Source organism: Bos grunniens, chromosome 23, assembly GCF_055505025.1.
Source record: "Bos grunniens cultivar Pamir isolate PY7600 chromosome 23, Bosgru_T2T1.0, whole genome shotgun sequence".
Taxonomy (NCBI): Eukaryota; Metazoa; Chordata; class Mammalia; order Artiodactyla; family Bovidae; genus Bos; species Bos grunniens.
In genome coordinates, this window is record NC_141187.1 from 13,265,054 (window position 1) to 13,291,963 (window position 26,910).

At 38.6% G+C, this 26,910-nt stretch overlaps 1 protein-coding gene across 5 annotated transcripts in view; it reads left to right on the forward strand.

Moving 5' to 3' along the window:
• Positions 1-26,910, forward strand: part of ZFAND3 (zinc finger AN1-type containing 3) — a 324,986-nt gene that overhangs the window by 228,922 nt on the left and 69,154 nt on the right. For all 5 annotated transcript variants that reach the window (XM_086371551.1, XM_086371553.1, XM_086371552.1 and 2 more), the window contains exon 3: positions 16,253-16,435. In XM_086371551.1, the coding sequence (XP_086227677.1) occupies positions 16,253-16,435 (183 nt within the window). The remainder of the gene's footprint in view (positions 1-16,252; positions 16,436-26,910) is intronic.

The window sequence follows — 26,910 nt, forward strand, 5'->3', positions numbered from 1 at the left end:
ACAGAGTGCAGATTGAGATCTGAGCTTCCTAGGAGTCAGAGAAAAAACAGAAATGCATACAGGTCAGCATCCTGTGAACTCTGAAGTGGACAGTGAGAAGAGTAGTGAACCATGGTCTCAGTTACAGCCCTTCAAAGAGTAGTGTGTTTCAGACTCACAGATACAAAAAACAAACTTGTGGTTACCAAAGGGAAGAGGGAAGCGGGGAGGAACAAATCAGGGATATAGGATTAACAAACTACTATTATGGAATAGATAAGCAATACGAGTATACTGTATAGTATAGGGAGTTATACCCATGTTCTTGTAATAACCTGTAATGGAATATTATCTTCAAAAATACTGAATCACTTGGCTGTATACCTGAAACTAACACAATATTGTAAATCAACTATACTTCAATTTGTTTTTAAAAAGTATGTTTTACATGGTTCTTTCTTACAGCATTCCTGTTAGAAGCCAAGGACATTATCTATGAAGGCTGAGTCCTAGTGGTGACAGTTGAAATGTATCTCATGTTCTTTTCTTACTGATCAGAATTAACAGTAAGAAAATTCTCTTTAATGTAAGATCTAAGCCCAAATTTAATTAACCTAAATTAGAAGTTATAAAGGATTTGAATTACATAACCACTTATTGGGCTACCTAGAATAAAAGTAGGGGCACTCAGAGCTGTGTCTTCACATAACATTGTCACTTAATTTGTTCAGTATTAATATGACCTTACAACTTGAAGAATTTGGCTATATCACATCATTAAGTATTTCAAAGATAATTTTAAAATGGATATTAGTAACTTCCTCTTCCTCATCCCATTCAAAATGCACTTACCCATACTTGCAAGTGAAATAAAAGCATATTCCCAAATGGAAAAAGTATTTTAAAATGAGTTATATCAAATTTCACCTGTCTTAAATGAAATTTAGACAAAATCATATTGGATTATTTGGTTAGTATAAGGCAGTTGGTTCTTAAGAATTTTGTAATAACTTATTTTTCCCATTAGATAAGGACCTATACATATTTCAGTACATTAACTTAGTAGCCTCCATCCATCTGAGACTCAGGAGCAAACCTGAGTTGCAGTCATTAAAAGAGAAACAAAATAAAGTAAACATAGCATGGCCTCATTAATTTAAAACAAATCAAATTTTGAATTGGTGTCAGAGCATCTTGCATTTTGGGCTTCCCTGGTGGCTCAGTGGTAAAGAATCTGCCTGCCAATGCAGGAACTGCAAGTTTGATCTCTGGATCAGGCAGATCTCCTGGAGAAGGAAATGACAACCCACTCCAGTATTGCCCCAAATCCCATGGCAGAGGAGCCCCGTGGACTACAGTCCATGGGGCTGCAAAAGAGTCAGACACGGCTTAGCCACTAAACAACAACAGTCTTGTATTTTATAAAGAACAGGGTTTTCAGTTGTCTGGAAAAAACAGTTTTCTCAAGTAAGGCTTTATTTTCAATAAACTGGTATCATCATATATAGGTTTACTGCAATATTCAGATTTTTCATAAGGCAATAATATAATTTAATAGAGCCTGGTAGAAACTTAAGACCATTTCTTCAGCCCACACTGTCCAGTAATCAGCAACTTGGAAGGTCGGAATTAGGTCTATTGTATTGATCTATTGTATTGATCTAGTGTTATAAAATCACTAGTAATGGCCATATATTTGAGACAGGTCTTCTTTCGAACTCAATCTGACTTCTTTTAGACCCTTTCCATCTGTAATATCTTTCAGAATTATAGTATTTATGTTCCATTTTCTGAAGAGAAAAACAGGCCTCTGTGTATACACAGGCCCATATAATTTTGCAAGGTTAACCTACAGTTATATGCAAAATTTTCTGTGCACCTATGTTATGAACCCTAGGTTGTATTACTGTTCCCAGGTATTTCCTGGCCCTTCTGGTAAGAGGATTATATTTCCCTGTCCAAATCATCACACTTGACCATGAGACATCTTTTAACATGTCTGATGCACATTAAGACATCTAATGCATGCTGCATTAGGCCAAACTGATACAAGGAACCGTAGGGTAAGAATCTATTCCAGACCACATGACACTCATTTGTTATTACTCCTTCAGAAATTTATTCAGTGCCTCTGTTTCATGAGGGACACGCACATTATCTCCCATTCTCACAACAGTCTTAGAGGATAGATCTTTTTGGATAGATGTTTTTGCAGATGAGAACAATCATGAATAGGGTCAGTAACTTTGTTGAGGTGATACAGCTTCTGACTAGCTTAGCCAGGATTTAAACACAGATCTGATTCTCTCTGTATATATTTTATCTCTGTATTTTCCTGTTTGCTCTGTATATCTAACCATGTATATCTGATGAATCCTTTCTTTACCAATATGTGGAATTAATAATGCAGTGTACAAACCTTCTATGTCATAAATACTCTGTTTCTATTTAAATAAAGAGTCTTATCACAGAAGGCAATGGCACCCCACTCCAGTACTCTTGACTGGAAAATCCCATGGACGGAGGAGCCTGGTAGGCTGCAGTCCATGGGGTTGCCAAGAGTCGGACACGACTGAGCGACTTCACTTTCACTTTTCGCTTTCATGCATTGGAGAAGGAAATGGCAACCCACTCCAGTGTTCTTGCCTGGAGAATCCCAGGGATGGGGGAGCCTAGTGGGCCTCCGTCTGTGGGGTCGCACAGAGTCGGACACGACTGAAGCAACTTAGCAGCAGTAGCAGCCAAGAGTCTTATAAACTACAGGCTTTCAGGTCATAGATTTGTTGTTTTCAGAGGTTTTTGTTTTTAAGTTTGAAATCAGGTACCTTTAGGTGAGGCTTACAGTTGCCAGTTAGCAATAATAGCCATCACTCGCTACTATTTTTAGCCAGCTGACTTTGTACACTTATCTGCCCGGCCTCCGTAAACTTGAGTTTATAACCCCCGATTGACTTATCTCATGTACATTGTTATGAAGACAAAGTAGGTGAATAATTCCCTTCTAGTCATTCCTTGACTCCAGATGAATTATTTTTCAGTCTCAGACTAGCAAATTTTTAAATTGTGTGCAAGAAGGCAGAAGGTAATAAAAAGTCCATAGTTAATTTGAGATTTACTAGCTGGGCATTGTTCTAAAACTTTTAACGTTTAATTATCTAACATAATCCACCTAATAACCTTATGAAGTAGATAATGAGGATTATTCCCATTTTAGAGAAGGGGAAAACTGAAGCAGGAGACATTGAATAGCTTGCCCTCACACTGTGATGGAGGTCTGTAGGTATCTGCACCAGCTCTTCTCATGAGTGAAAAAAATCTCTTAGGTCATTACTTGATACCCTTATGTGAAGAACTAGTTTGCCTTCTTTCATGCTGCAGCTTTTTCATAACTATCCATAGTTATGAACTCATACTCTTTCTACGATGAGACAGATGCCTTTTGGGGATTATGAATCATACAGACATTATATTCTTTTGCTACCTTGAGTTCATTGGATAAACATTAGTCGGCCCTGGTCTTTGGATCTAGTGAAAATCATAGTCTTCACTGAGAATCCCCTAGTATGCTTTAATAGGTGTAATAAGAAAATGTTAGCAAACCTATCACTTCACCCTTTAAAAAAATTTCTCTTAGCACTTTGAACCAACGTGTGGTCTGTAACTTTTTGAGAAAGACTGCCATTCTCAAAATACAGCATTTTACATTGTTTGAAAAATAATAATTTGTGCTGAACATTTACAAGTTTTATCTTGAGGGAGAGTGTGTCTCAAGAGTTAACGCTATCACCCTGAGTTGAATTTCCTGAAACTTTGAAGTATTCAGCTTGGTGATAGGACTGAAGCTTGGTAGTATGTGACCCTGTTGTGAGATGGGAAGACTGAGAACTGAGTGAAAAATATGATTAACGGTACGAGCTGCTGTCACACCTGGAGGGGAGCAGAGACAGTTGAGAGGGGAACAGTGGGTAGGAGCACAAACACTGCTCTCCTTCCGCTTTCCCAAAAGGGGGTGCCCAGCAGGGGGACTTTGTCTTTTTCTCCTATCACTTCTACATGGTAAAATGAAGGGCTGGTAGCATGAAAACTGTGAATATAATTGTAAAAACAATCAAGGATCTAAAAAAGGAGGGTTTTCTTTTGCTTGTGTATTCCCAAAGCTTTTCTAATTTTCTGTTCTGTTGTCATTAAAGTCTTTCTGGGGCATTTGAAACCTTGGATCTGAACTGGGGGGGGTGGGAATCTTCCAGGCTCCAGCCTCTCTAGCAATGTTCATGTCACACCTGTGCCATCAGAGTGATTCGTGAATGACAGGAAGGACTACTGATTGAGGGGAGGTCCTTAGATGGTACGAAGGATCACTTGTAAACGGGTCAGGGTTTTTTGTTTCGTTGTTTTGGTTCTAATTGGCATGTTTTATTTTGTCAGCTTTGCCTAATATTTACACACTGTGCCTACTATGTTGTTTATTTTGATGGTTGAGCTGTATAGGATGTTATATATAAGCACACACATCATCAAATGTTCATTTTGTTGAAACCAGATTAATGTCACAATATTCAGAAAACTTCTTGTGCTTTCAGCTTTTTAAAAAAAATTGACACTTTGATAGACCAAAATGAGGTAAATGTGTCTCTTGTGCACTGTGTTATGTAGTACTAATGGATTGTTAGATATCTGCCGTAGTGTTAACATGTTAATTTATGCCCTGTAAATGAATATGAGACACTATTGCTGGGAAAACTGTATAGTCTGCAGAATAAGTGCTGTATAAGAAACGAGCCTTCTTCTAAATAACTTTTTTTTTTTTTTGCTAGTTCACACTTGAGCAGTAGGCGCTATAGGTGTGAAGAATCTAGAGACTGTATAATTTGAGTGATAAACCAGATTATAAAATAAGCTTAATTACTGACGAGTTTTGCTCATAAGTTTGATGCCGTCGTGTAGTATCTATTGGCTACTTTTGCAAGAAGCATTGGAAGACATACTTTTGGGAGCGAGTCAAGTGCTGTTTCTAGTATTTATTAAATAAAAGCTTGCAGCTTTTTGGTAAGCAGACCTTTTTGAATTCTGTCAGAACCAGTTACCTGTAGTGAGTAGTAAGGAGGAAATATTTTATATGTGCAGGGATAGTTTGTAAAATACACACATCTGCTTATTGACAGGGATGCTTAATATTTCTGCTGTTTGTAGACACATTGTTGTTTCCTAGAAATAAATTTTATAGCAATTTGAAGTCTGTTAATGTCGAAGAGAACAAATGTTTTTAAACTTAGTTTGTTATCACCAGTACTAAATAAGTTAAATTCAACAAATCTATATTATGTGGTGAGCATTTTGCTAGGAACTGGCATACACAGTGAATAAGACATTCATTCATTCGTCCAAAAAGTATTTATTCAGTGTCTTCTATGGGTAATCTTAAGGGCTTCCCTGAGGAAAGAGTGCTTATGTTAAGGTTCAAAATGAGTAGGAGATACCAAGGTGTGAATAGCAAGATAAAGAAAAAGAGTCTCTCACATGCCTTGATCAAAAGACTCCAGGTTGAGAAAATGAAAAGTTAAAAGAGCCCAAGCTGTCCAGAATGGCTGAAGCCAGGGGAGGGGAGAGAGGAGCAGTGGCTTAAGATGGGACTGAAGAGATAGCCAGAAGCCAGTTCATGGAGAGATGTCTAACTTGGAAGGCAAGCTTAGGAATGTGGAGCTGATTATTAAGGCAGTGGAAGGTCAGTCAAGGGTTTAGGGAGGAAAATGACTTTTTAAAATATCACTCTGATTGCTTTGTATAGAATGGATTAGAGTGTGGGACAAGAGAGGATAGGATGTAAAGAAAGCAAGACGCTAGTGAAGGAATCTGACAGATGATGACGACTCAGGCTAGAGTGGTAATGGAGAAGTGGGTGGATTCTAGAAATCTTAGGAGTAGTAAAGAGTAGATGTGGTGATTTTTGAGATGTAGAATTAAGAGAGGGAGCACATGGAGTCTGAGATAATTCCCAGGCTTCTGACTTCAGCCTCTAGGAGAATGTTGGTCACATCCCCCTGAGAAGGGAAAAAGGACAGAAGACAAGGTCCACTTTAATTTCTGAGGTAATACCTCAAAGTGGACAGATTTGTGGACATAAATAGGGAACACAGGACAATAGTCATTTATCTTCAACAAGAGAGTATACGGTGTGTACATATATACATCTATATAAATAATTATGTATGTTTTCAAAACTTGACTGAAAGTATCAGGCAGTATCAAAACAGTATCAGTCAATGAAGACGTACAGATTTTAAAGAGAAGGAATCATCGTGAGAGAGAATCTGGTAGGCTACAGGTTTTGGTTTGGTTTTGAAAGAAAGAAGCTAGGAGAGGGTTCATGAAAGAAAGTTACAATGAACCAAGCCATGTTGCTGCTAAGTCGCATCAGTCGTGTCCGACTCTGTACGACCCCACATATGGCAGCCCACCAGGCTCCACCATCCCTGGGATTCTCCAGGCAAGAATACTGGAGTGGGTTGCCATCCACATTGAGCAGATTACAGTTTTCCCTAGAAGCTAGGATCAAAAGAAAAGTTATGACCAACCCAGATAGCATATTCAAAAGCAGAGACATTACTTTGCTAACAAAGGTCTGTCTAGTCAAGGCTATGGTTTTTCCAGTGGTCATGTACAGATGTGAGAGTTGGACTGTGAAGAAAGCTGAGCGCCGAAGAATCGATGCTTTTGAACTGGTGTTGGAGAAGACTCTTGAGAGCCCCTTGGACTGCAAGGAGATCCAACCAGTCCATTCTAAAGGAGATCAGTCCTGGGTGTTCTTTGGAAGGAATGATGCTAAAGCTGAAACTCCAGTACTTTGGCCACCTCACGCGAAGAGTTGACTCATTGGAAAAGACTCTGATGCTGGGAGGAATTGGGGGCAGGAGGAGAAGGGGACGACAGAGGATGAGATGGCTGGATGGGATCACGGACTCGATGGACGTGAGTCTGAGTGAACTCCAGGAGTTGGTGATGGACAGGGAGGCCTGGCGTGCTGCGATTCATGGGGTCGCAAAGAGTCGGACACGACTGAGTGACTGAACTGAACTGAACTGAAGGTGACTGCATTTTAAGATTTTAATGGGAGTTAGTTTGTCCTTTGCTTCTTGGTCATTCTTGATTAAACCGGTTTGTTTTTTGCTGAGGCTATTAACCCAGATTAACATTTAAATTTAATATTTTAGAGTTTAATATTTTAATTAGAAGGCTGGAATGGAATGCAGACTTGTGAATTGGTTGGCTATTGCTAATGGCTTTGTAGCTTTTTAAAATTTGATATCTAAGGTTTGTGGTTGGGGTGGGAATGTGAAGCTTTAAAAAACCTAGAGATGTGTTTATGTGAGGAAGCTGTAGCCTGTTGTGGAGATAAACTAGGAGAAGGGATGAAGAAAAGAGGAGAAAGGACCCTGTTTCATTAGAGGAGGCTTTTTATATTATACAATGCCTTGCATGAATCAGACTTTGGAAATATCAGAACTGAATTTTTATTTTCAACATTTCAATTTTGCTTTAATTGGGTACTTGAAACATGAAGCATTTTATGGTGTGAAATACCAAATTAAAGCTCCCAGTGGCAACATGGAGTTGTCATCTGTGATATAGAGTCATATGGGGGGTTGGAGCCTGGGAATGGAAAGTGGAGACTGGAAAAGTCACCCTACAGGCTGGGCCAAGGTTGCTTTGATGATGCATTCTGTAGTGGCAATTTCCATGCCAGAGTTACCCGAAATTGGGTCTCACACCCTAGCTCCAGCATATTTAGGAGGGAGAAGTTTGCCTAGACTTGCCACGCTCCTCATCTTCTGCTGAAATGTGGAGATGACATCTGCCACCCAGTTTATTTTGAGAATTAAATGAGAAAATGAATGTAAGATCTCTGGCGGAGTGTCTTAGTCACAGTAGGCACTTAATTCTTAGTTCCTCTTTCACCTCCAGTTTAAGCCATATCCAGATTTAGTGGTCTCTAACAATCCTATAGAAGCATTATTAGTGGCCAGATAGATTTAATGAATGAGTTAGAACAAATGCAGTTGAATTTCTCACCTCTCCTTATTGATTATGAAAATAGAAATTCATAGCACTTCATCTTTTAGAATTGCTAAACCAGATGATGCTTAGGACTGCCCTTAGAGGCACACACAATAGTTTTTGAAGGGTTTAAAATAACAATTGATAAAATAATTTGAAATGTAATTCAGTGATAGGCTTTCTGCTGAAAAACATTTGGCCACTTACTCATCCAGTTAACATTTATGAAGCACTGTTTTTGTCCCGGGCCTGTGTAATGTGGGAGACTGAAAAGTGAACAGATGATTCTCACACACCATAGTAAGTCTTGTGCTATGGGGAATCACAGGGAATCGTGCCAAGAAACTCTGACAGCGTGTGCCAAATGCTTTAAAAATATGCATCCTCTTTTACCTCGTTGATGTGTTTCTAGCAATATAACCTGAGGAAGTTTGATGAAATCTTGCTTATAATGTGAAAAATTGGTGATTGCAAATGTATAACACTAAAATGACATTACTTTGTCGAAGAAGGTCCGTCTCGTCAAAGCTGTGGTAGTCATAGCTTTTTCCAGTAGTCGTGTATGGATGTGAGAGTTGGACTATAAAGAAAGCTGAGTGCCAAAGAATTGATGCTTTTGAACTGTGGTGTTGGAGAAGACTCTTGAGAGTCCCTTGGACTTCAAGGAGGTCCAACCAGTCTGTCCTAAAGGAAATCAGTCCTGAATATTCATTAGAAGGACTGATGCTGAAGCTGAAACTCCAATACCTTGGCCACCTGATGCGAAGAACTGGCTCATTTGAAAAGACCCTGATGCTGGGAAAGATTGATGCTGGGAAAGATTGAAGGTGGGAGGAGAAGGGGACGACAGAGGATGAGGTGGTTGGATGGCATCACTGACTTGATGGTCATGAGTTTGAGTAAACGCTGGGAGTTGGTGATGGACAGGAAGGCCTTGTGTGCTGCAGTCCATGGGGTCGCAAAGAAGTAGGACACGACTGAGTAACTGAACTGAACAAAAATGAATTGGCTTGGTTTCTATATGATAAATGGGCATTCCTTGTGCCTGTCAGTGATCACAGAGATCTATAAGTGACAAAGGAAAACTAATCAGGGTATATTATGAAGAGGAAAAAGTAGGTTACCAAGGAATGTTTTTTAAAAAATAATTAATTTTTAAAGAAAAAGTTTGGCAAAATCCTTTCCAAATCACTTGTATGTATTCTCTGCCTTGAAAAAGGGCCTCCCTGGTAGCTCAGATGGTAAAGAATCTGCTTGCAATGCAGGAGGCCTGGGTACAATCCCTGAGTCACGGAGGTCCTCTGGAGAAGAGAATGGCAAATCATTCAAAAAGACATAGGTATGATCATAATCTGGAAGCAGGGTGGGAGTTTAAGTGAGCTAATCATCTTGCCAAATCTGTGTAGTTTCATCTAAGAGATAAATTATATATACACACACACACACACATATATACATACATATATATATATATATATAGGTTTTGAGTAATGACTAGATAAGGTATAGTCCCAGTGAGACGGCCCAGGTGAATGAGCTTGTCAGCAGGAAGGACAATGTGCTTTCTTGGTGCTCCCAGTCTTTTGAGGTGCACTTTGCAGTAAGAAGATTGACCTGTGAGGAAAATCATGGAAAAAAATATGTCTAGTGAGTATGTTTGTAACCAGCCCCAGGGACTTCTTCACTGGTCATTTTGGCTCAGCTGGTAGCATTAGGTTAGTTTTTTTTGCTTGTGGAACCATCCCATTTCTGGATACCTCAGGTTCTAAGAGTACGTTTGTTGAGAAATTATTTTTCCCCTTAGTTGATAATAAGATAAGCTACCAAGATCTTGGCTTCTGTTCCCTTTTCAGCAGCAATCCCTTTAAAGTTCAAAAGTTTTAACTTAGGTTTTCCAAACAAAACAAACCAAACTTAGGTTTTCCAAACAAAACAAACCAAACTTAGGTTTTTATTTTGGAGAAACTTTATTCAAGGCCAAATTTATACATTTGTATATAGGATAAACTCTACCAATTTACAAAAATAGATAATAATTCCTTCCCCCCCCCCCTCAAAAAGATGGATAAGCTTGGAGAGCTCTAGTTTTCCCATTTATATGAGAACTGTAAACCAACAAGTAACAAGTCTTTTCTGTTTCTGGATCAAATGGAGTGACTATTTCTGACCTCTCTTGCACTGCTTTCCGGAGTAGAGTAACAGGAGGCAGTGTCTGCCTATTTTGTTGTTTACTTTTTACATGGGATATATATCTGCTCCCTCTGTCCTTGGAATAGACTTCTGGAGGTTTTTTTTTTTTTTTTAACTTCTGTTTCTAGTCATAAATTGGATGCTGAATGATACAGAAAGAAAGGAACAAGAGGTTAAGAACTATAATGCAAACATCAGGGCTAAAAGGAAGATATAGTTCTTTATTTAAAGACTATCATTTTCTTTTCTTTTTAGACTTTTTTCTTTTTAATGACTATCATTTGTTGAGTGCCCATGTGCAGATCACTCACCTAGAGCCAGACATACTGGAATGTGAAGTCAAGTGGACCATAGGAAGCATCACTATGGACAAAGCTAGCAGAGGTGGTGGAATTCCAGTTGTGCTGTTTCAGATCCTCAAAGATGATGCTGTGAAAGTGCTGCACTCAATATGTCAGCAAATTGGGAAAACTCTGCAGTGGCCACAGGACTGGAAAAGGTCAGTTTTCATTCCAATCCCAAAGAAAGACATTGCCAAAGAATGCTCAAACTACCTCACAATTGCACTCATCTTACACGCTAGCAAAGTAATGCTCAAAATTCTCCAAGCCAGGCTTCAGTAATACGTGAACCGTGAACTTCCAGATGTTTAAGCTGGCTTTAGAAAAGGCAGAGGAACCAGGGATTAAATTGCCAACATCCGCTGGATCATCAAAAAAGCAAGAGAGTTCCAGAAGAACATCTATTTCTGCTTTATTGACTATGCCAAAGCCTTTGACTGTGTGGGTCTTAATAAACTGTGGAAAATTCTGAAAGAGATGGAAATACCAGACCACCTGACCTGCCTCTTGAGAAATCTGTGTGCAGGTCAGGAAGCAGCAGTTAGAACTGGACATGGAACAACAGACTGCTTCCAAATAGGAAAAGGAGTACGTCAAGGCTGTATATTGTCACCCTGCTTATTTAACTTATATGCAGAGTACATCATGAGAAACTCTGGGCTGGAAGAAGCAGAAGCTGGAATCAACATTGCTGGGAGAAATATCAATAACCTTATATATGCAGATGACACTGCCCTTATGGCAGACAGTGAAGAACTAAAGAGCCTCTTGATGAAAGTGAAAGAAGAGAGTGAAAAAGTTGGCTTAAAGCTCAACATTCAGGAAACTAAGATCATGGCATCTCGTCCCATCACTTCATGGCACATATATGGGGATACAGTGGAAATAGTGGCAAACTTTATTTTTTGGGGCTCCAAAATCACTGCAGATGGTGACTGCAGCCATGGAATTAAAAAACACTTACTCCTTGGAAGGAAAGTTATGAGCAACCTAGATAGCATATTCAAAAGCAGAGACAGTACTTTGCTGACAAAGGTCCATTTTGTCAAGCTATGGTTTTTCCAGTGGTCATGTATGGATGTGAGAGTTGGACTATGAAGAAAGCTGAGCACCAAAGAATTTGTGCTTTTGAACTGTGGTGTTGAGAAGACTCTTGAGAGTCCCTTGGACTGCAAGGATATCCAACCAGTCCATCCTAAAGGAGATCATTCCTGAATATTCATTGGAAGGACTGATGCTGAAGCTGAAACTCCAATACTTTGGCCATCTGATGCACAGAGCTGACTCATTTGAAAAGATCATGATGCTGGGAAAGATTGAAGGCAGGAGGAGAAGGGGACAACAGAGGATGAGATGGTTGGCTGGCATCACTGACTCGATAGACATTAGTTTGGGTAAACTCCAGGAGTTGGTGATGGACACGGAGGCCTGGCATGCTGCAGTCCATGGGGTTGCAAAGAGTCGGACACAACTGAGCCACTGAACTGAACTGAACATGTGCGGATAGCTTATGTACATTATCTTGTTTAATCCACACTATCCTGAGAGGTAGAAATAACTCATTCCCTTTGTTTTACAGACAAGACCCCCAAAGAATAAACAGTTTGCTTTTAGTCATATGCAAAGTCCGAATTTGATTCCAGATCTGACTTTAAAGCTTTTGTATCATATAGGCTGCTAACTTTTGCCTGGGAGTTAGAAAACTCTTATAATTAACTGAATTTCATCTGGTGAGTTGCATTAACTTTCTTGGCTCTTACTTTCTTTATCTGTAAAGTTAGAGAATCGGGCTGGATCTTTAAAGTTAATTCTGATTGTAAAATTCTGTTATTTCTGATTTCTTTATTGAATTGAAATGGAGAGTGTATAAAGCTTCTACTAGTCCTCTTGTTTGCAGCCAATTTGGTTTGTGAAGAATACTGTTAGCCCTGTGATTTTTTTCACACCATCGTCCTGTGGTGGTACATAAAAGACACCAGTGAGAAGATGGGGTAAAAGAAGGTACAGCTGCAGATTCTGTCAGAATCTGTCAGCTGCAGATTCACAAAAGAAAACTTATTTAAAGAGGAGCACCTCGACATCAAGAAACGGTAAACACGGGCTGGAGATTGTGTAGGTGGGACCTGGTAATTGTCTTCGGACACCAATGTGATTTAACCTCAAAGAGTTATCGTGCCTCAGTGAGTGATTCTATGTGTGTCTGTCTTGAGGCGTTGGGGATTCTGTTAAAAGGTACAATGATGACTCAATTTCAGTTCTTCTAGGGTCTTATTTCCAATTAAGTGCTAAAGAAGTGGCTATAGGAGGGACACAGTGATTATTGACATAGAGCTAATGAGATGACATGATATAAAAAAAGCATTATCTGCAATATTTTTATTCCACTTATGTAGTACCCTTTTCTCTAAAAGTGCTGTACAACTAACATTGGGATAATAAGCCATTTTAAAATGTCAAAACACTGAAAAGTAAGAAAGTGGCTAGGAGAAATAAATACACAGAAATAGTAGAGGCTTTAAATCACTGATGGGCACAGCAGATTAGTGATTCTTTGGCTAAATCCATTGCATTCACCTTTGGTCCTATAAATGGGTGGGGGTTTGACATGGAGGTCTTTTCATCCTGTGGTTAAGACTGAAGACCATGAATTTTCATGTCAGATAAACCTATGTTTAAATCCTGATTCTACTGCTTACTAGCTATTGGAACAAATTAACCTAAAATTTCCAAACCTCAGTTTGTTCATCAACGAAGTGGTGGTAATGTATACCTCCCTTGGTAGGGTTGTTTGGAGGATTAAAGTAAATGAGTTAAATAGATAAAACATTTAGTTCAGTGCCTGGTACATGGTAAACGCAACATAAATGCTAGCAGTTCTTATGCTCAGAATATGTCAGGATAGTGACTGATGAGATTATTGAGCGTAACAACAGCTTCTTTGGTTCAAAAGATAAGGTGATGTGGAGTGTACAGGGTCTTGTGTTCCTTCTCTGAATTGATACAGAAAAGTATTATCTGTAGACCGTCTGAGCCACCAGGGAAGCCCCCTTCATAGTCCAGCATAAGATTTTTTAATAACGAAGCATACAGAGACTAAACATAATACTTTAAGCAGTCACATACATACCACTGGCTTTAAGATATAAAAAAAATTACAGATAGAATTGAAGACCCTTGTTCAGTTCAGATCTAAGCTTTCAGATGCCCTGTAAAGACTTCAGTGACAACAGAAAATTAGAAAAGCTTTGGGAAAACACAGTGCAAGTTTCAGTCCCTGAGTTGGGAGGATCCCCTGGAGGTGGAAATGGCAACCCACTCCAGTATTCCTGTCTGGAGACTTCCATAGACAGAGCAGCCTGGTAGGTTGCAGTCTGTGGAGCCACAGAGTTGGACTCAACTGAGCATTCAGTTCAGTCGCTTAGCTGTGTCCAACTCTTTGCGACTGTATGGACTGCAGCATGCCAGGTCTCCCTGTTCATCACCACTCCTGGAGTTTATTGGAATTCATGTGCATTGAGTCGGTGACGCCATCCAACCATTTCATCCTCTGTTGTCCGTCCCCTTCTCCTCCTGCCCTCAATCTTTCCCAGCATCAAGGTCTTTTCCAGTGAGTCAGTTCTTCACATTAGGTGGCCAAAGTATTAGAGTTTCAGCTTTAGCATCAGCCCTTCCAAAGAACACCCAGGGCTGATCTCCTTTAGAATGGACTGCTGGATCTCCCTACAGTCCAAGGGACTCTCAAGAGTCTCTCCAACATCACAGTTCAAAAGCATCAATTCTTCGGCACTCAGCTTTCCTTATAGTTCAACTCTCACATCCATACATGAGTACTGGAAAAACCATAGCCTTGACGAGATGGACCTTTGTTGGCAAAGTAATGTCTGTACTTTTTAATGTACTGTCTAGGTTGGTCATAAGTTTCCTTCCACGGAGTAAATGACTAAGCAAAACACACATAGCACGTTAGACATATATATCTTTCTGTAGTTTGCTTTTCTCTCTCAACATTGTTTTGAGATTTTCTGTTGTACTTACAGCTCTGTTCATTTATAAATATTTTAACTACCATACATTATTTCATCAAATGAATGAATATGCCATTTTAATCTATTCTCTGCCAGTGGACATTACCTATAATTTTGAATATTTCTGCATAGCTCTCACTTCACATCCCACTGCTCACTGCCAATCTCAGAGGTAACCGCTGTCCTGAACTGTGTTAATTTTTTAGTGACTTAGAGATACATATTCTGAAAGAATATATGATTTGTTTTGCATGTTTTTAATGTTTATGTGGTACAATCTTACTGTATTATTTTAGTGACTTTCTTTTGTTCAACATAATTTTGAGGTTTATTTATGTTAATGTGTTGTGGCAATAGTCATTGATTTTCACTGTGTACATTATTCCACTATTTAAATATATTACGATTTATGGACATTTAGGTTGCTTCTGACTTGTTAGTATTACAAACAGTATATAATCAGCATCCTTGTGCTTCTGTGCTGATTTTCTCTGAGGTATATACCTACTAATAGAATGACAGGGTATAGATAATGTATGTGCATCTTTGTCTTCACTGGATATTGCTAAGGAGTAATTATATTATCATTTAATTATACATATTTTCTAATTTCTCATTTGACCCTTGAGTTTAAAATGCATTTTAAAAACTTGCAGATATATAAGATTTTTATTACCAGTTTTTAACTTAATTGCTCTCTGGTCAATTAATAATGCTTATTTCTTACTAATTCTTTGTTATCTCTTGAGATATTTGCTTTATAACATAATGTGTGGTCAGAATTTATCCAGGTTTTAGGCAGTTTTTATAAATATTCCACATGTGTTTGAAAATAATTCATCATCTAATTGTTGGTTTCCCATAAATTCTAATCATCAAATCCCATAGATTCCAATGATTTCCAATTATTTTTGCTTTACATATTTTGAGGCCTTGTTTTTAGGTGCATATAGATTAAATAAGAGTTGTTTTATATTTCTGGTAATTTTGTTTTTTGCTGTTGCATAATGATCTTCTTTACCTCTCATAACGCTTTTGCTTCAAAGTTTACATTTCCATACAGTGCTTATAGCTATGATTAGCTTTTTAATCAGTTGTATTTACTGGTGTTTTGTTTCTATACTTTAAAATTTTTCTCTCGTTAATATTTTCAGTATGTCTCTTGGAAACACCATAATTTTCCAAACAGGATTTTGTTTATTTAGTTTTAATTTTCTGTATTTTAACTACTAAGTTTAGCCTGTTTACATTTATTACCACTAGTGGTATATCTGAACTTACTCCTACCACGTTATTATTTGTTTTTTGTTTACCCTGCTTTTTTCCTCGGCTGTTTTTCACCTTCTAATCTGTCCAGTATTGGTTTGAACAGTTTTTGTTTATTCCTTTTATCCTTGTTTACCCCTAAAATTTTAACATGCATTTGGCTTTTCTGAGTCTTACATTAAAATCAGTATGTCCACCACTTACCTGAATAATACAAGGACCATGGGAATCTTTAACTCATTGACTCTCCACCAATTTTCTAAGGTTTTGACCAGTATGTTAGTTACATTTTTTAATCACTCAAATTAGTTTTAATTTTTACACTTTCATTATTTTCTAATATCCAGGGTAATTGTGAACTTCTTATTTAAACTTGTTCTTTTCACTCTTTCTCTTCAGATTTTCAAAAGAAACAACCAGACGATGATTCCACTCCAAGTACAAGTAACAGCCAATCAGATCTGTTTTCCGAAGAGACCACCAGTGACAACAAGAATACCTCGCTAACCACGCCAACTCTTAGTCCTAGCCAGCAGCCGCTTCCGACAGAGCTGAATGTAACTGCACCAAGTAAAGAGGAGTGTAAGTGCCCAGATCCTGTGAAGTGGTAGAGAAGGCCGCCTAAGAATCATATCATGAGTTTCTTTGTAATGCCTCTCCCAGGAAAAGACTAGCAGCTCTTTTAATTCAAGATTAAGTGTTAACGTACAGGCCCAAGTCAGCAAGGTAGAGAATAAGTTTCAGCCTTCCATTGAGCTTAAACTTTTCTAAAAAGAGTGCCTTTTATGTTAACTGTCAGGGTACATGAGATTTTGAACCAGTCTAGGGCAGTTCTCAGCCTTGGTTGTAAATTAGAATGCACTGGGGATTTTTAGAACAATTTTAATCTTCAGTACCATTCCCTGAATCTAATTTAATTGGTCTTGAGGGAGGCTCAGTGATATGTTCTTTTTAATTCTTCAGAGACTTCTTAATATGCAGCAAGAATTGAGGAACCACTGGTCTAGGGAACTACCCTGATTTAGCAACCTTCCATTGAAGCCTTGCCTTTCTCACTAAATAGGCTTTGAATGTTTCTAGGCAGTTAACTGAGATAACACTATATCCTGTATACATAGGATATTTGAAGGGAGGAGGAAGTAATTTCCGTTACTCTTCTATAAGTCCTTAGTGATAGAATACTATTATCACATATATGATGTGGAAGTCCATTGTCCACTTAAGCTTTATAGTGCTATAGCCATTTCCTTTAGAGCACAACTGTAATTGACAGAGTTTGTTGAAAATTATAGTGATGTTAATGACAGCCATTTTTACCTTTTAAAAGCTTTAAATAACAGGTTGAAATTTGGTGTTTCAAATTTTCAGAATATCTAGAAATCCTTGGAATATGGTAGGTTAGAATATTCTGTCTTCTAACTTCAGCAGAGAACAAACATTTATCTAAACCTATCATAAACTGTCATACTAGGTAAAATTGAGAATATAAAAGTTAAAAAAGGCCATAGTCCCTGTCCTCAAAGAACTTATTGTTTATCAGAGGAAATTAAATATATTTCTTATAATAAATTAGCAGTTCTCAGCTAGGAGTGATTTTGCTCCTCCCCCTCCCCCCAGTGCTGTAAACCTCTGACACTGTGCCCTCCACAGCAAGGAATTATCCAACCTGACATGTTAGTAATGCCAAAGTTGAGAAACCCCGGTACACAGTTGTGTGCACCCATTTTAATGGTCCTTTTCCATGTGTTAAAGACATGGACTGTTGAAGGAGGGTGTTGATTTACTGGTTTACTTGTTTGAAGACAGACACACGGAGGAAAGTTGCATGGAGTGTGCAGTGTCAAGTGGCTCACTCCTTTAGGGCCATTTATGGAGGACAAGGCTGGACAGAGTATAGCTGTGCCGTAGCAGCTTGAGTGCTCAGTGAAGATGCTTGGGTGTTGAGACAGTAGTCATGTTTTTGAGCAAAGGAAGGAATATTGCCATAGTTATTCTGAGAAGTAACCTGGCAGTATTGGAAAAGGGAAGGATTATACTAGATAATATTGCATAGAGAGAATTTTTAAATTGTTGTAAACTGTTGAAAGAGGCCTAGGAGAAGGTGTAGAAATTATATAAGAAGAGAAGAATAGATGAAAGTGGTAGTGATGATATTAAGACAGTAGGCTTTGTTTTATATTTAAAAATCTGTTTGGGGTTATTGAGAAGCTGTGACCCCTTGTCTCAGAAAAATACACACCATCCATTTATACTCAGTTTTGAATAAAACTTTTTCTAAAGCTCACTCTGACCTTTAGGTTAAGGACTCCTTGTCTAAGGCAAGGTTGGAGCTGATCAGGATCTCATTTTATGGAACAGCATTTGATTGGATCCACACATCAGGATCAGGCCAGGATCAAAACAACTTGAGCAGCCCGAGTGCTCTGAGATAACAACAGCTTTTTTTAATTGAGCACTTTTTATGTGCAAGACTTTGTTCTATATGTTTCGTGTATTTTCTCTTTTATTCCTCCTGACAGCTCATTGAGGTGTGAATACTCATTATCCCCATTCTATAGATAAGGAAACAAGCACAAAATTATCAAGTAATTTGCTCATGGGTCCCAGTGTCTCAGCAGGTAAAGAATCTGCCTGGAGTGCAGGAGACACAGGAGACATGGGTTTGATCCTTGAGTTGGGAAGACCTCTGGAGGAGGAAATGGCGACCCACTCCAGTACTCTTGTCTGAAAAGTTCTATGTACGGAGGAGCCTGAAGGGCGACAGTCCAGAGGGTCCCAAAGAGTTGGGCATGATTGAGTGACTAAGCACACACACAAAACAAACTAGTAGAAACCAGAACAGGATCCAAAGTTAGGCATTTGTCTTCAGAACTCATGCTTTTAATTAGTTTATTCATAATATGAAATGTAACTGCCATAGAGAATAGAAATATTCATGTTGGCAAGCCTGGCGTGCTGCAGTTCATGAAGTCGCAAAGAGTCAGACATGACTTAGTGATCAAACAACAACATGTTGGTAAGATCAGCTCTTTTCTCTGTAATTAAGGTTATGTGGAAACTTAATGGGGTAACCAAAAGTTACTTGATTAATTCACCATGAAAAATCCTTGTAACAGGGATTGGAAATAAAAATACTATATCCATGTGACTATATGACTAAAACATTTTCTCTGGAGTCAGATCTGTTTGGGAAGCAGATCCATAAAAAGGATTTACATAACAAATAGCAAAGTATGGACTCAGAGCAAGTGGGGTTAAATGAAGTGAAATTTTAATTGAGTGAGCCTAATTGTCAGGGGACTCTAAGGACGTACAGGGAAGGTCTTGTGTTCAGCACAAGATTCCATCTTCATACCCTTTTCCCCCTCCTGTCCCTGGGCTTGGACCTGCCCTGAGCTTGTGAGCCCCTGGGACATAGCACTTGCTGTGTTTCTATAACTTGCCATTCTAGGTTTCTGTAGACTGCCATGTTTTTTTCTTTTGATATACATAAATACTTTAAGTCTGATTAAGGATGTGTGGCTCTGTCAGGTTGGCCAAAAAGTTCGTTTAGTTTTTTTTGTCAGATATTATGCAAAAACATGAATGAACCTTTTGGCCAACCCAGAACGAGTTTCAGATCCATTCTCTTTCTGGAGACATCACTGCTTTAACTGTTTAAGTGAAACTCTCAGAAGCTAATCTCATTTCCCAGTTCTTGTTGGGCTCATTATTATAAATCTTGGCCTTTCAAAGACCTAGAGAAAGGAGATTTGCTAATCTGAGATACAGTGATGACTTAAGTGTTCAACTAGGCAGTCTGAATTAGAGCTCAGGAGAGAGAAATCAAGGTTGGCTTCATCCCCACGCAGATGACAGGTGAAGCCTTAGGAGTTCAGTGAGATAGCCGAGAGTGAGAAGAAAGAAAAGCAGTGATGCTAGAACTTTGACAGAAACCTGAACAGAGTAAGCAACTGAAGAAGTCAGAGAGGGGGTGAATAATAGTGGGCAAGCTACCAACTCCAGTATTCTGTCCTAGAGAATTCCATGGACTGTATAGTCCATGGGGTCGCAAAGAGTCGGACACGACTAACTTTCACTTTCAAGGTCATAAAAGCCAAGGAACAAATTTCATTGTATGGTATGGGCTTTGTTAATAATAATGAAAATGTTCACTCGTATTTATGAAGTGTTTGACTATCTTCTGAGCTCTTTACATACAATTCTCACAATACCCTATAAGGTAGGTGCTTTTATTAATTAATCCTGTTTTTAAAGATGAGGCAGTTGCATAGAATGGTTCAGTAACTTCTATCTGAAGTTTAGAGCTCTTGCTTCCCGGTGTAGCTCATGCTCCAACCCACTGATTTGGCTCCAGAGCCTGTGAAACTTTCAAGGCCTCTGCCTTTGAAACCGTGCACCTCAGACTGGGACTTGAACACATGTGCTGGGACTTGAACCCAGCCAAAACCCTGATTGGGATTTGAACCCATGGTCTTTTAATTAGAATCACTCACTTGGCGTCTGGACTTCACTGAGGCTCAGGTTCTTTGTGTCTCAGTGCAGAAGGAATTCAGCAAGAGGCAAAGTGATACGTAAGAAGTAGATTTATTAATATAGGATGCTTGTGAGAGAGATGCAGGCAGACAGGTGAGGGAGCTCTGCCTCGAAGGTTAAGTGGGCTACAGTAATATAGTCAAGGGAAAGTGAGGGAGGGGGAAAAGACTGCCTTCTTTGAGTAGAGTCAGTCTTATATTGCTTGCCCCTCCATCATATTGGGCAGGAGAATGTCTGACCCTGTGAGGTCAAACTAGGATTATCATGATGCTTACTCAGATCAATAGGAGTTGTAACATTTTTCTTCTACCTCGTGACCTGGTGCATATCTCGTGCTTTTATGTTTAGCGTTATAGTTAAGCAAGCCTGCTTTGTTCCATGACGTTCTTTCTGGTAACTTTCTTGAGTGATCATTAACTCACAGTGGTCTCCCTAGGTTTCCCTCTCTAGCTGTAGTCCCCTACTGGGACCCCTACAGCTACCTGTGTAACTATCCTATTCTGTCCCTCTCACTTTCAACAATCATAGCATATTGCCTCAACATTGTGAAAATGCTGCTGCTGCTAAGTTGCTTCAGTCGTGTCTGACTCTGTGCGACCCCATGGACTTCAGCCCACCAGGCTTCTCTGTCCATGGGATTCTCCAGGCAAGAACACTGGAGTGGGTTGCCCTTTCCCTCTCCAATGCATGAAAGTGGAAAGTGAAAGTGAAGTCACTCAGTCATGTCCCAGTCTTAGCAACCCCATGGACTGCAGCCTACCAGGCTCCTCCATCCATGGGACTCTCCGGGCAACAGTACTGGAGTGGGGTGCCATTGCCTTCTCCTGAAAATGCTGCAGGAAGCTGTAAATTGACAAGAAATACTCAGTTTGGTGATGGTATGATTGGTTATCTAATAAACTCTTTAATAAACTATTTTCAGTGGTTTCATTTAACAGTCTTTGCTAAATGACACTTGGTTAAGTGCTGGGTACTGAAATGAGTAAGATTAACGTCTCTGTCCACCAGGAGGTCACTGTTTCAAATATGTACGCCTCTTCTTGAGATTCTGACTTGTTCTCCTAGACAGGTGCATAAGAATTTTAGAGTAAAAGGGAGGCAGTAGCAGAAATAGTGGTTAAGAAGCATGTCATTTGCAAAAGCTTTCACACGTGGGTCTTGCCATCTCACCTAGGTTGAAAACTATGCTAGAGTGAGGAGATGTGTTCCTGGTTTGTGGATGGGGGTTATGGGGATAAGAAAAGAAAGCTCTCAGGGCAGATGCATTTTAAGTCAACAGGAGATAATTAAAATGATTGTCAAGTACAGTGAGGACTCAGGTGAGAGGAGATAGCCTGATCCATTGACATTTTGCATAGTTCTTCAACTGTGATGTACCTAGGTGGAAGAAGAGGCATCAGGGGATTACGTATATTAATCTTTAAGTATTCTTAAGAGATCAGAATTCCATCTGTTGACCCTTAGCTTCCCCACAGAGTTATGGAGAAGTAAGGTGTGGGAGTTGTTGGAAAATGGGTTTGGAATTCCAAATCCAAGTACAGCCTAATTTGTAAGCTGTACAGTAGTTATGGATCTGTTGTTACTGTGTAGGACCAGAAGTGCCGTGTCTTCTTTCCTGATAATCAAGAGCATGAGTATTGCTTACATCTACTTTCTGCTTCTCACTGTTAAATGAACATAACACGTGGCAAGAGTCTGGGTGCGTTAATACGGTTTTAAAAAGACTGCAGATAAGATAAGAACTCTTGGTTAAGAGTGTATAAAGCAGAGAACAGGGCAGATTTTTGAATTTGTTAAAAGAATTTGTTAAAACTCCTTGACTGAAGGTCAAACAAAACAGGTGTCCAACACCTCCAAGTGATATTTTTGTCTGAGCACACGCGTCTCTTCCTCTCCCATCTTATGGTGTCTGCAGAAGATTCCACGGACCTTTAGGCACTAGGAACATTTTCAAAACACAGTGTAAACAAAATGCTAACAGTGACCAAAAGGACTTGTCATAATATTTAAACGCTATAAAAATGGTAATAGGAATCACCAGAGCACTTACAAGTATTAGGCACTGTTCCAGATACTTGTTTGTATTAACCTGCCTCCTGATCATAATACCCTGTAAGATGGGTACTGTGACCGTACCTATTTTGCAAATGTGGAAATGGAGGCCCTGGATGATTCTGTATCTCTCGCCCAAGATCCCAGAGCAGCCTGGCTTGCCAGCTGCCACCGAGTAGCTGCCTGTCTGTGTGATGATTTGTAGTAGAAAGGACTGCAGAGGACAGTGTTGCACACTTGAATAAAATCACATATATTTCTTAATGCTTTTGCTACTACCTAAGTATTTTTCTGCCAATTTCCAGGTTTTCCATTGAGGTGCTGAATTGTGGTTTGTACTTTGTTTCTTGAGCCAACTTTTGAAGAAAGAGAAGATGATGTCAGGTTGTGGGGTTGAACATTGGAGCTAGTTGTTAAAGCCATCAGGGTGGTTGCATGGTAGGGAGTTCTGCTCTCTGTTAATGTCTGCAAGCCCCTGCTGCCTTTTCCTCCACTGTTCTTCTCCTAGGTGGGTCACAGTTGAAGGTGTTAATGGATCAGGCTGTCTACTCTCACCTGGGTCTTCACTGTACTTGACAATCACTTTCACTATCTTATCTTGAGTTGCAGTGCATCTGCCCTGACAGCCTTAACAAGATGGGCAGCTGACTGGTCACCTCAAGTGAGAGTCTCACAGATTGGACTTAAAAGATTTTTTAGAAGACATTTTTCTCTATTTCTCCTATAAATTAGGTTTTCTGTTGTTATTCTCTTAAATGGCCTGGACATCCCTACTCGTGACCTGTTGGGGGGCCTTACGATGTACATACCTATTTAGCTAGGGTTTGTGGGGGTTTTTGTTTGGGGGAAGGGGAGGTTGGCCAGTCCCACTGCATAGTGGATGGAAGTTCAGGTGTTGGTAGAGAGCTGGCTTGTCTGTTTCTTTCTAGGCAGGAGAGGAGGGGAACTGACCTCTGCTACTAGGGAAGGGCAATGGCAAGAAATGGACTTGTTCTTAAATATTCTGACGTTCTAATCTAACAGAGAGGGCCCTCCTCATACAGAACACTTTCTGAACTCTGTAGAGGCTCATACTAAGAGATAAACAGCAACCCATACATGCAAAAAGTGATAGTTTATAAGAGAAGTTGGCAAACTATAACCCACAGGCCAAATTGGCCCATCCCCTGTTTTTGTATGTTCCATGAGCTACGAGTGATTTTAAATGAAAAAGATCAAGAGAACAGTAATTTTACAACGTGTGAAAATTATATGAAATTCAAATTCCGATGTTCTTAAATACATTTTTAATGGAACACAGCCACGCTCATTCATTTATGTATTGCCTGTTGCTGCTTCTGCGTTTTAACAGCAGAATTGGGTAGTTACTACAGAGACCCAGTGGTCCCTTGCAGAGAAAGTCCGTCAACCCCTGTTTTACAGAGCCCTTTGACACACATTTTTCTGGGACTGTCCTGACAGTGCAACATAGGCAGGGCACATCGTCTCTTCCTTATTCTCCAGACGAGGAAAAGGTTTGAATGGTGACCTGCCTTGAGTCACATGACAGGGCTGAAGTCAGCGCTGGGCCTTTTTAAATTATCCATAGTGCTGAAATATTTTTTCCCTGTTTTTCTCTACTACATATTAATAAACACAAGAGATGATTTTGTTGTAACCAAAAGAAAGTATACAGAAAAAGTGAGAACTGTACTAACCGGAATGTTAGTGAAGACTTCTAATGAATAAAGCCTCATTTCCGAGTGCTGGCTAGATTTTCCTTTAATGTAACAGTGATTCCCAAAATAGAAATTTGAGAGCATTCTTTATCTGTGGTTAAATTAATTTTGTTAAACAAAGAGAGTTCTGTTGTTTCCTTGGAAACTGGTTCCTGGTCATAGCCTAGCTTCCCCAGGCATTTAAAAAATGAAATGGTGGTGCGTTTTAACAGATTTCCTTGCTAAACTGCCTTTGGGTCTTTGAACGTGCATAGGGCTTCATTGGCTGCTAGTCTTGATTCCTGTCTGACAAAGCAGTCCCTTGGAAAATTAATATCACTGCCACTGAGTGGCTGAACTTTTGTCTGTTTTTACCAATTAAATTTCTAATTATTGCTAAGTAAAGCTAGTTTTCTCTTTTCAGACTATGCCTACTTGAAGACCGGATAGTGTGCAAAACCAGCTGACTTATTCTAGTAGAACATTTAGAAAATATTACCTATTAAAAAATATTTTATGACTTCCTGCTGGGCTGGTTTTAAGTGAAATATGGTGAGGAGATTTATTTACAGTTCTCTCTGTATGTGTCTTTCCCTTCCCTTTTCTCTAATGAAGCTTGGAGCATCAGGCCATTTATCAGAGATAATTATACAACAGATGGAGCTTTTCTGATATATAATAGTCTCAAAGTGGGAAATTCTTTCCCATAATGAAGAATGCCGAAAATTTAAATGTCTCTTTTGATTTTAATTTAAAGGTATTTTTTTCCAGTGCATTTATTTATCTTGAAGCTGATTCTATAAAACATGCTGTTTTTATTAGGGCTGTGTTCTAAAAAGATTGATACTTTGCAGTACAGTCTGATAATGTACAGTTATATGCTGTATTGAATTGAACGGTTGTAATTCACTAGGAATCAATGTATGGGGTCATTAAGTGAATCCTGGTCAAAATGCAGAAAGACTTGAGCAGTTTAGCAGTGTTTTCTTAATGGAAATTATTTCTATCCCACAATGTTAATTGGATCAGAACTTGTTCAGGCACTTTAGTGTCATCTGGCTGTTTTTGTAGTCTAAAAATAGAGTCAGAATTAAAGCAAAACCAGAACTTTTAAATTGCTTATTTGCCGGCCACTTTGTTGTCTTCTTAAGTTTTAATTTCATTTTTTTAATATACAAGTAAAGCAAAGACAGGTTTATGTAGAATAGAAGGTAAAAATACTCATTTAATACCTTCACCCCTTCTCCCCGCCTCAAATTCCCACTCTTTGAAGAGTATATTTATTTACACTGTGTATTTATTTTGGATTATATATTATTTTTATATGCAGTTGTATACATGTGTACATAAATACAAGGTTTTCTTTATACAAATGAGAACATACTATACATATTGTTTTGTAACTTGCTTTCTTACTTAACAATATAATAAGAAATCTTTCCAGGTCAGCCCAATTCTTTTCAAACTGCTATGTAGTATTCTCTATTATTATTATTATTATTTCCTCTTTTTTTTAAGACTATTTCTGATATTTTACTCTTATAAACCAGGTGGTGCAAGGTTTCTTGTAGATATTATTTATCAGGTTAAGAAACTTATTTGTAGTGTGCTAAGTTTTTTAACTCAGAAATATTGAATTTTATAAAATGCTTTTTCCAAATCTATTAAGATGATCATATAGATTTCTCCTTTAATATGTAATCCCTCAGTTTAATAAACTTCCAGTGTTAAACCACCTTTGCATTCCTTGGATAAGCTCTCTCAGATCTTTCAGTACTGATGAATTCAAAATGCTAATTTTATTTTAGATTTTGTACCTTTTTAATAAGTGAGTTAATTTTGTGTATGCATGTGCTTATATATGGTGGGCATGCTATTCTTATCTAGGTATTAGTTGCATTAATCTCACAGAAAGTTTTTCATCTTTTCCTGTGCCCTAACACAAGCTTTTTGTCTTATGTTCTGGCATTATGTGTCTATTCTTTGAAAACTTAAAGAACTTATTCATAAAACTGATTGGCTTGATATGTGATATTGGACTATTTATATTTCCGACCTCATTTAAAAGTCAGTTTTGGTAGTATTATTATAAAAATACCTATTTCCTTTACATTTTAAAATTTATTGGAAGGAAGTTATATACATTGTTTTTATTTTTAAAATTTCTTCTATTAAAGGTGCTCTTAACTTTAGGTATTCACAATTTAAATCTTTTTCGTAATTGCACTCATGCTGTTTATATTTCCTAATGTGTCTTTGTGATCCTTTAGTGTTAGCTCAGTAGAGAAATATTAAAGATCTTGGAAATTGTCATTTCCACCATTGTGTTTTCATAGGATTACAGCCAGAGTCTTTATTTTTTAAAATATTTATTTTTTTCTTTGGTTGCACCAGGTCTTAATTGCAGCCATGTGGGATCTAGTTTTCTGACCAGGGATTGAACACAGGGCCCCTGCTTTGGGAGCACAGAGTCTTAACCATGGGCCACCAGGGAAATCCTAGCCATAATCTTTAGACTGTTCTTGCTTCTAATCTTGTCCTAGTCCATAAACTTGTCAGATGAATCTCCCATTGATACTGTGTTAAATAAAAAAGGGCATTATTTCACTGACTCATCACTGCCTAAATTTGATCATCCAGATTCTTAATCTTTTATCAGAAATCCTTCCCCCATGTAATCTGGAACCTCATTGTATTTGACCTCCCTGCCTTTCCCAGTGCTGATACTTAGCTCTGAACTGAAACCAGATTCTTGTTGTCCCCCAAAGACAC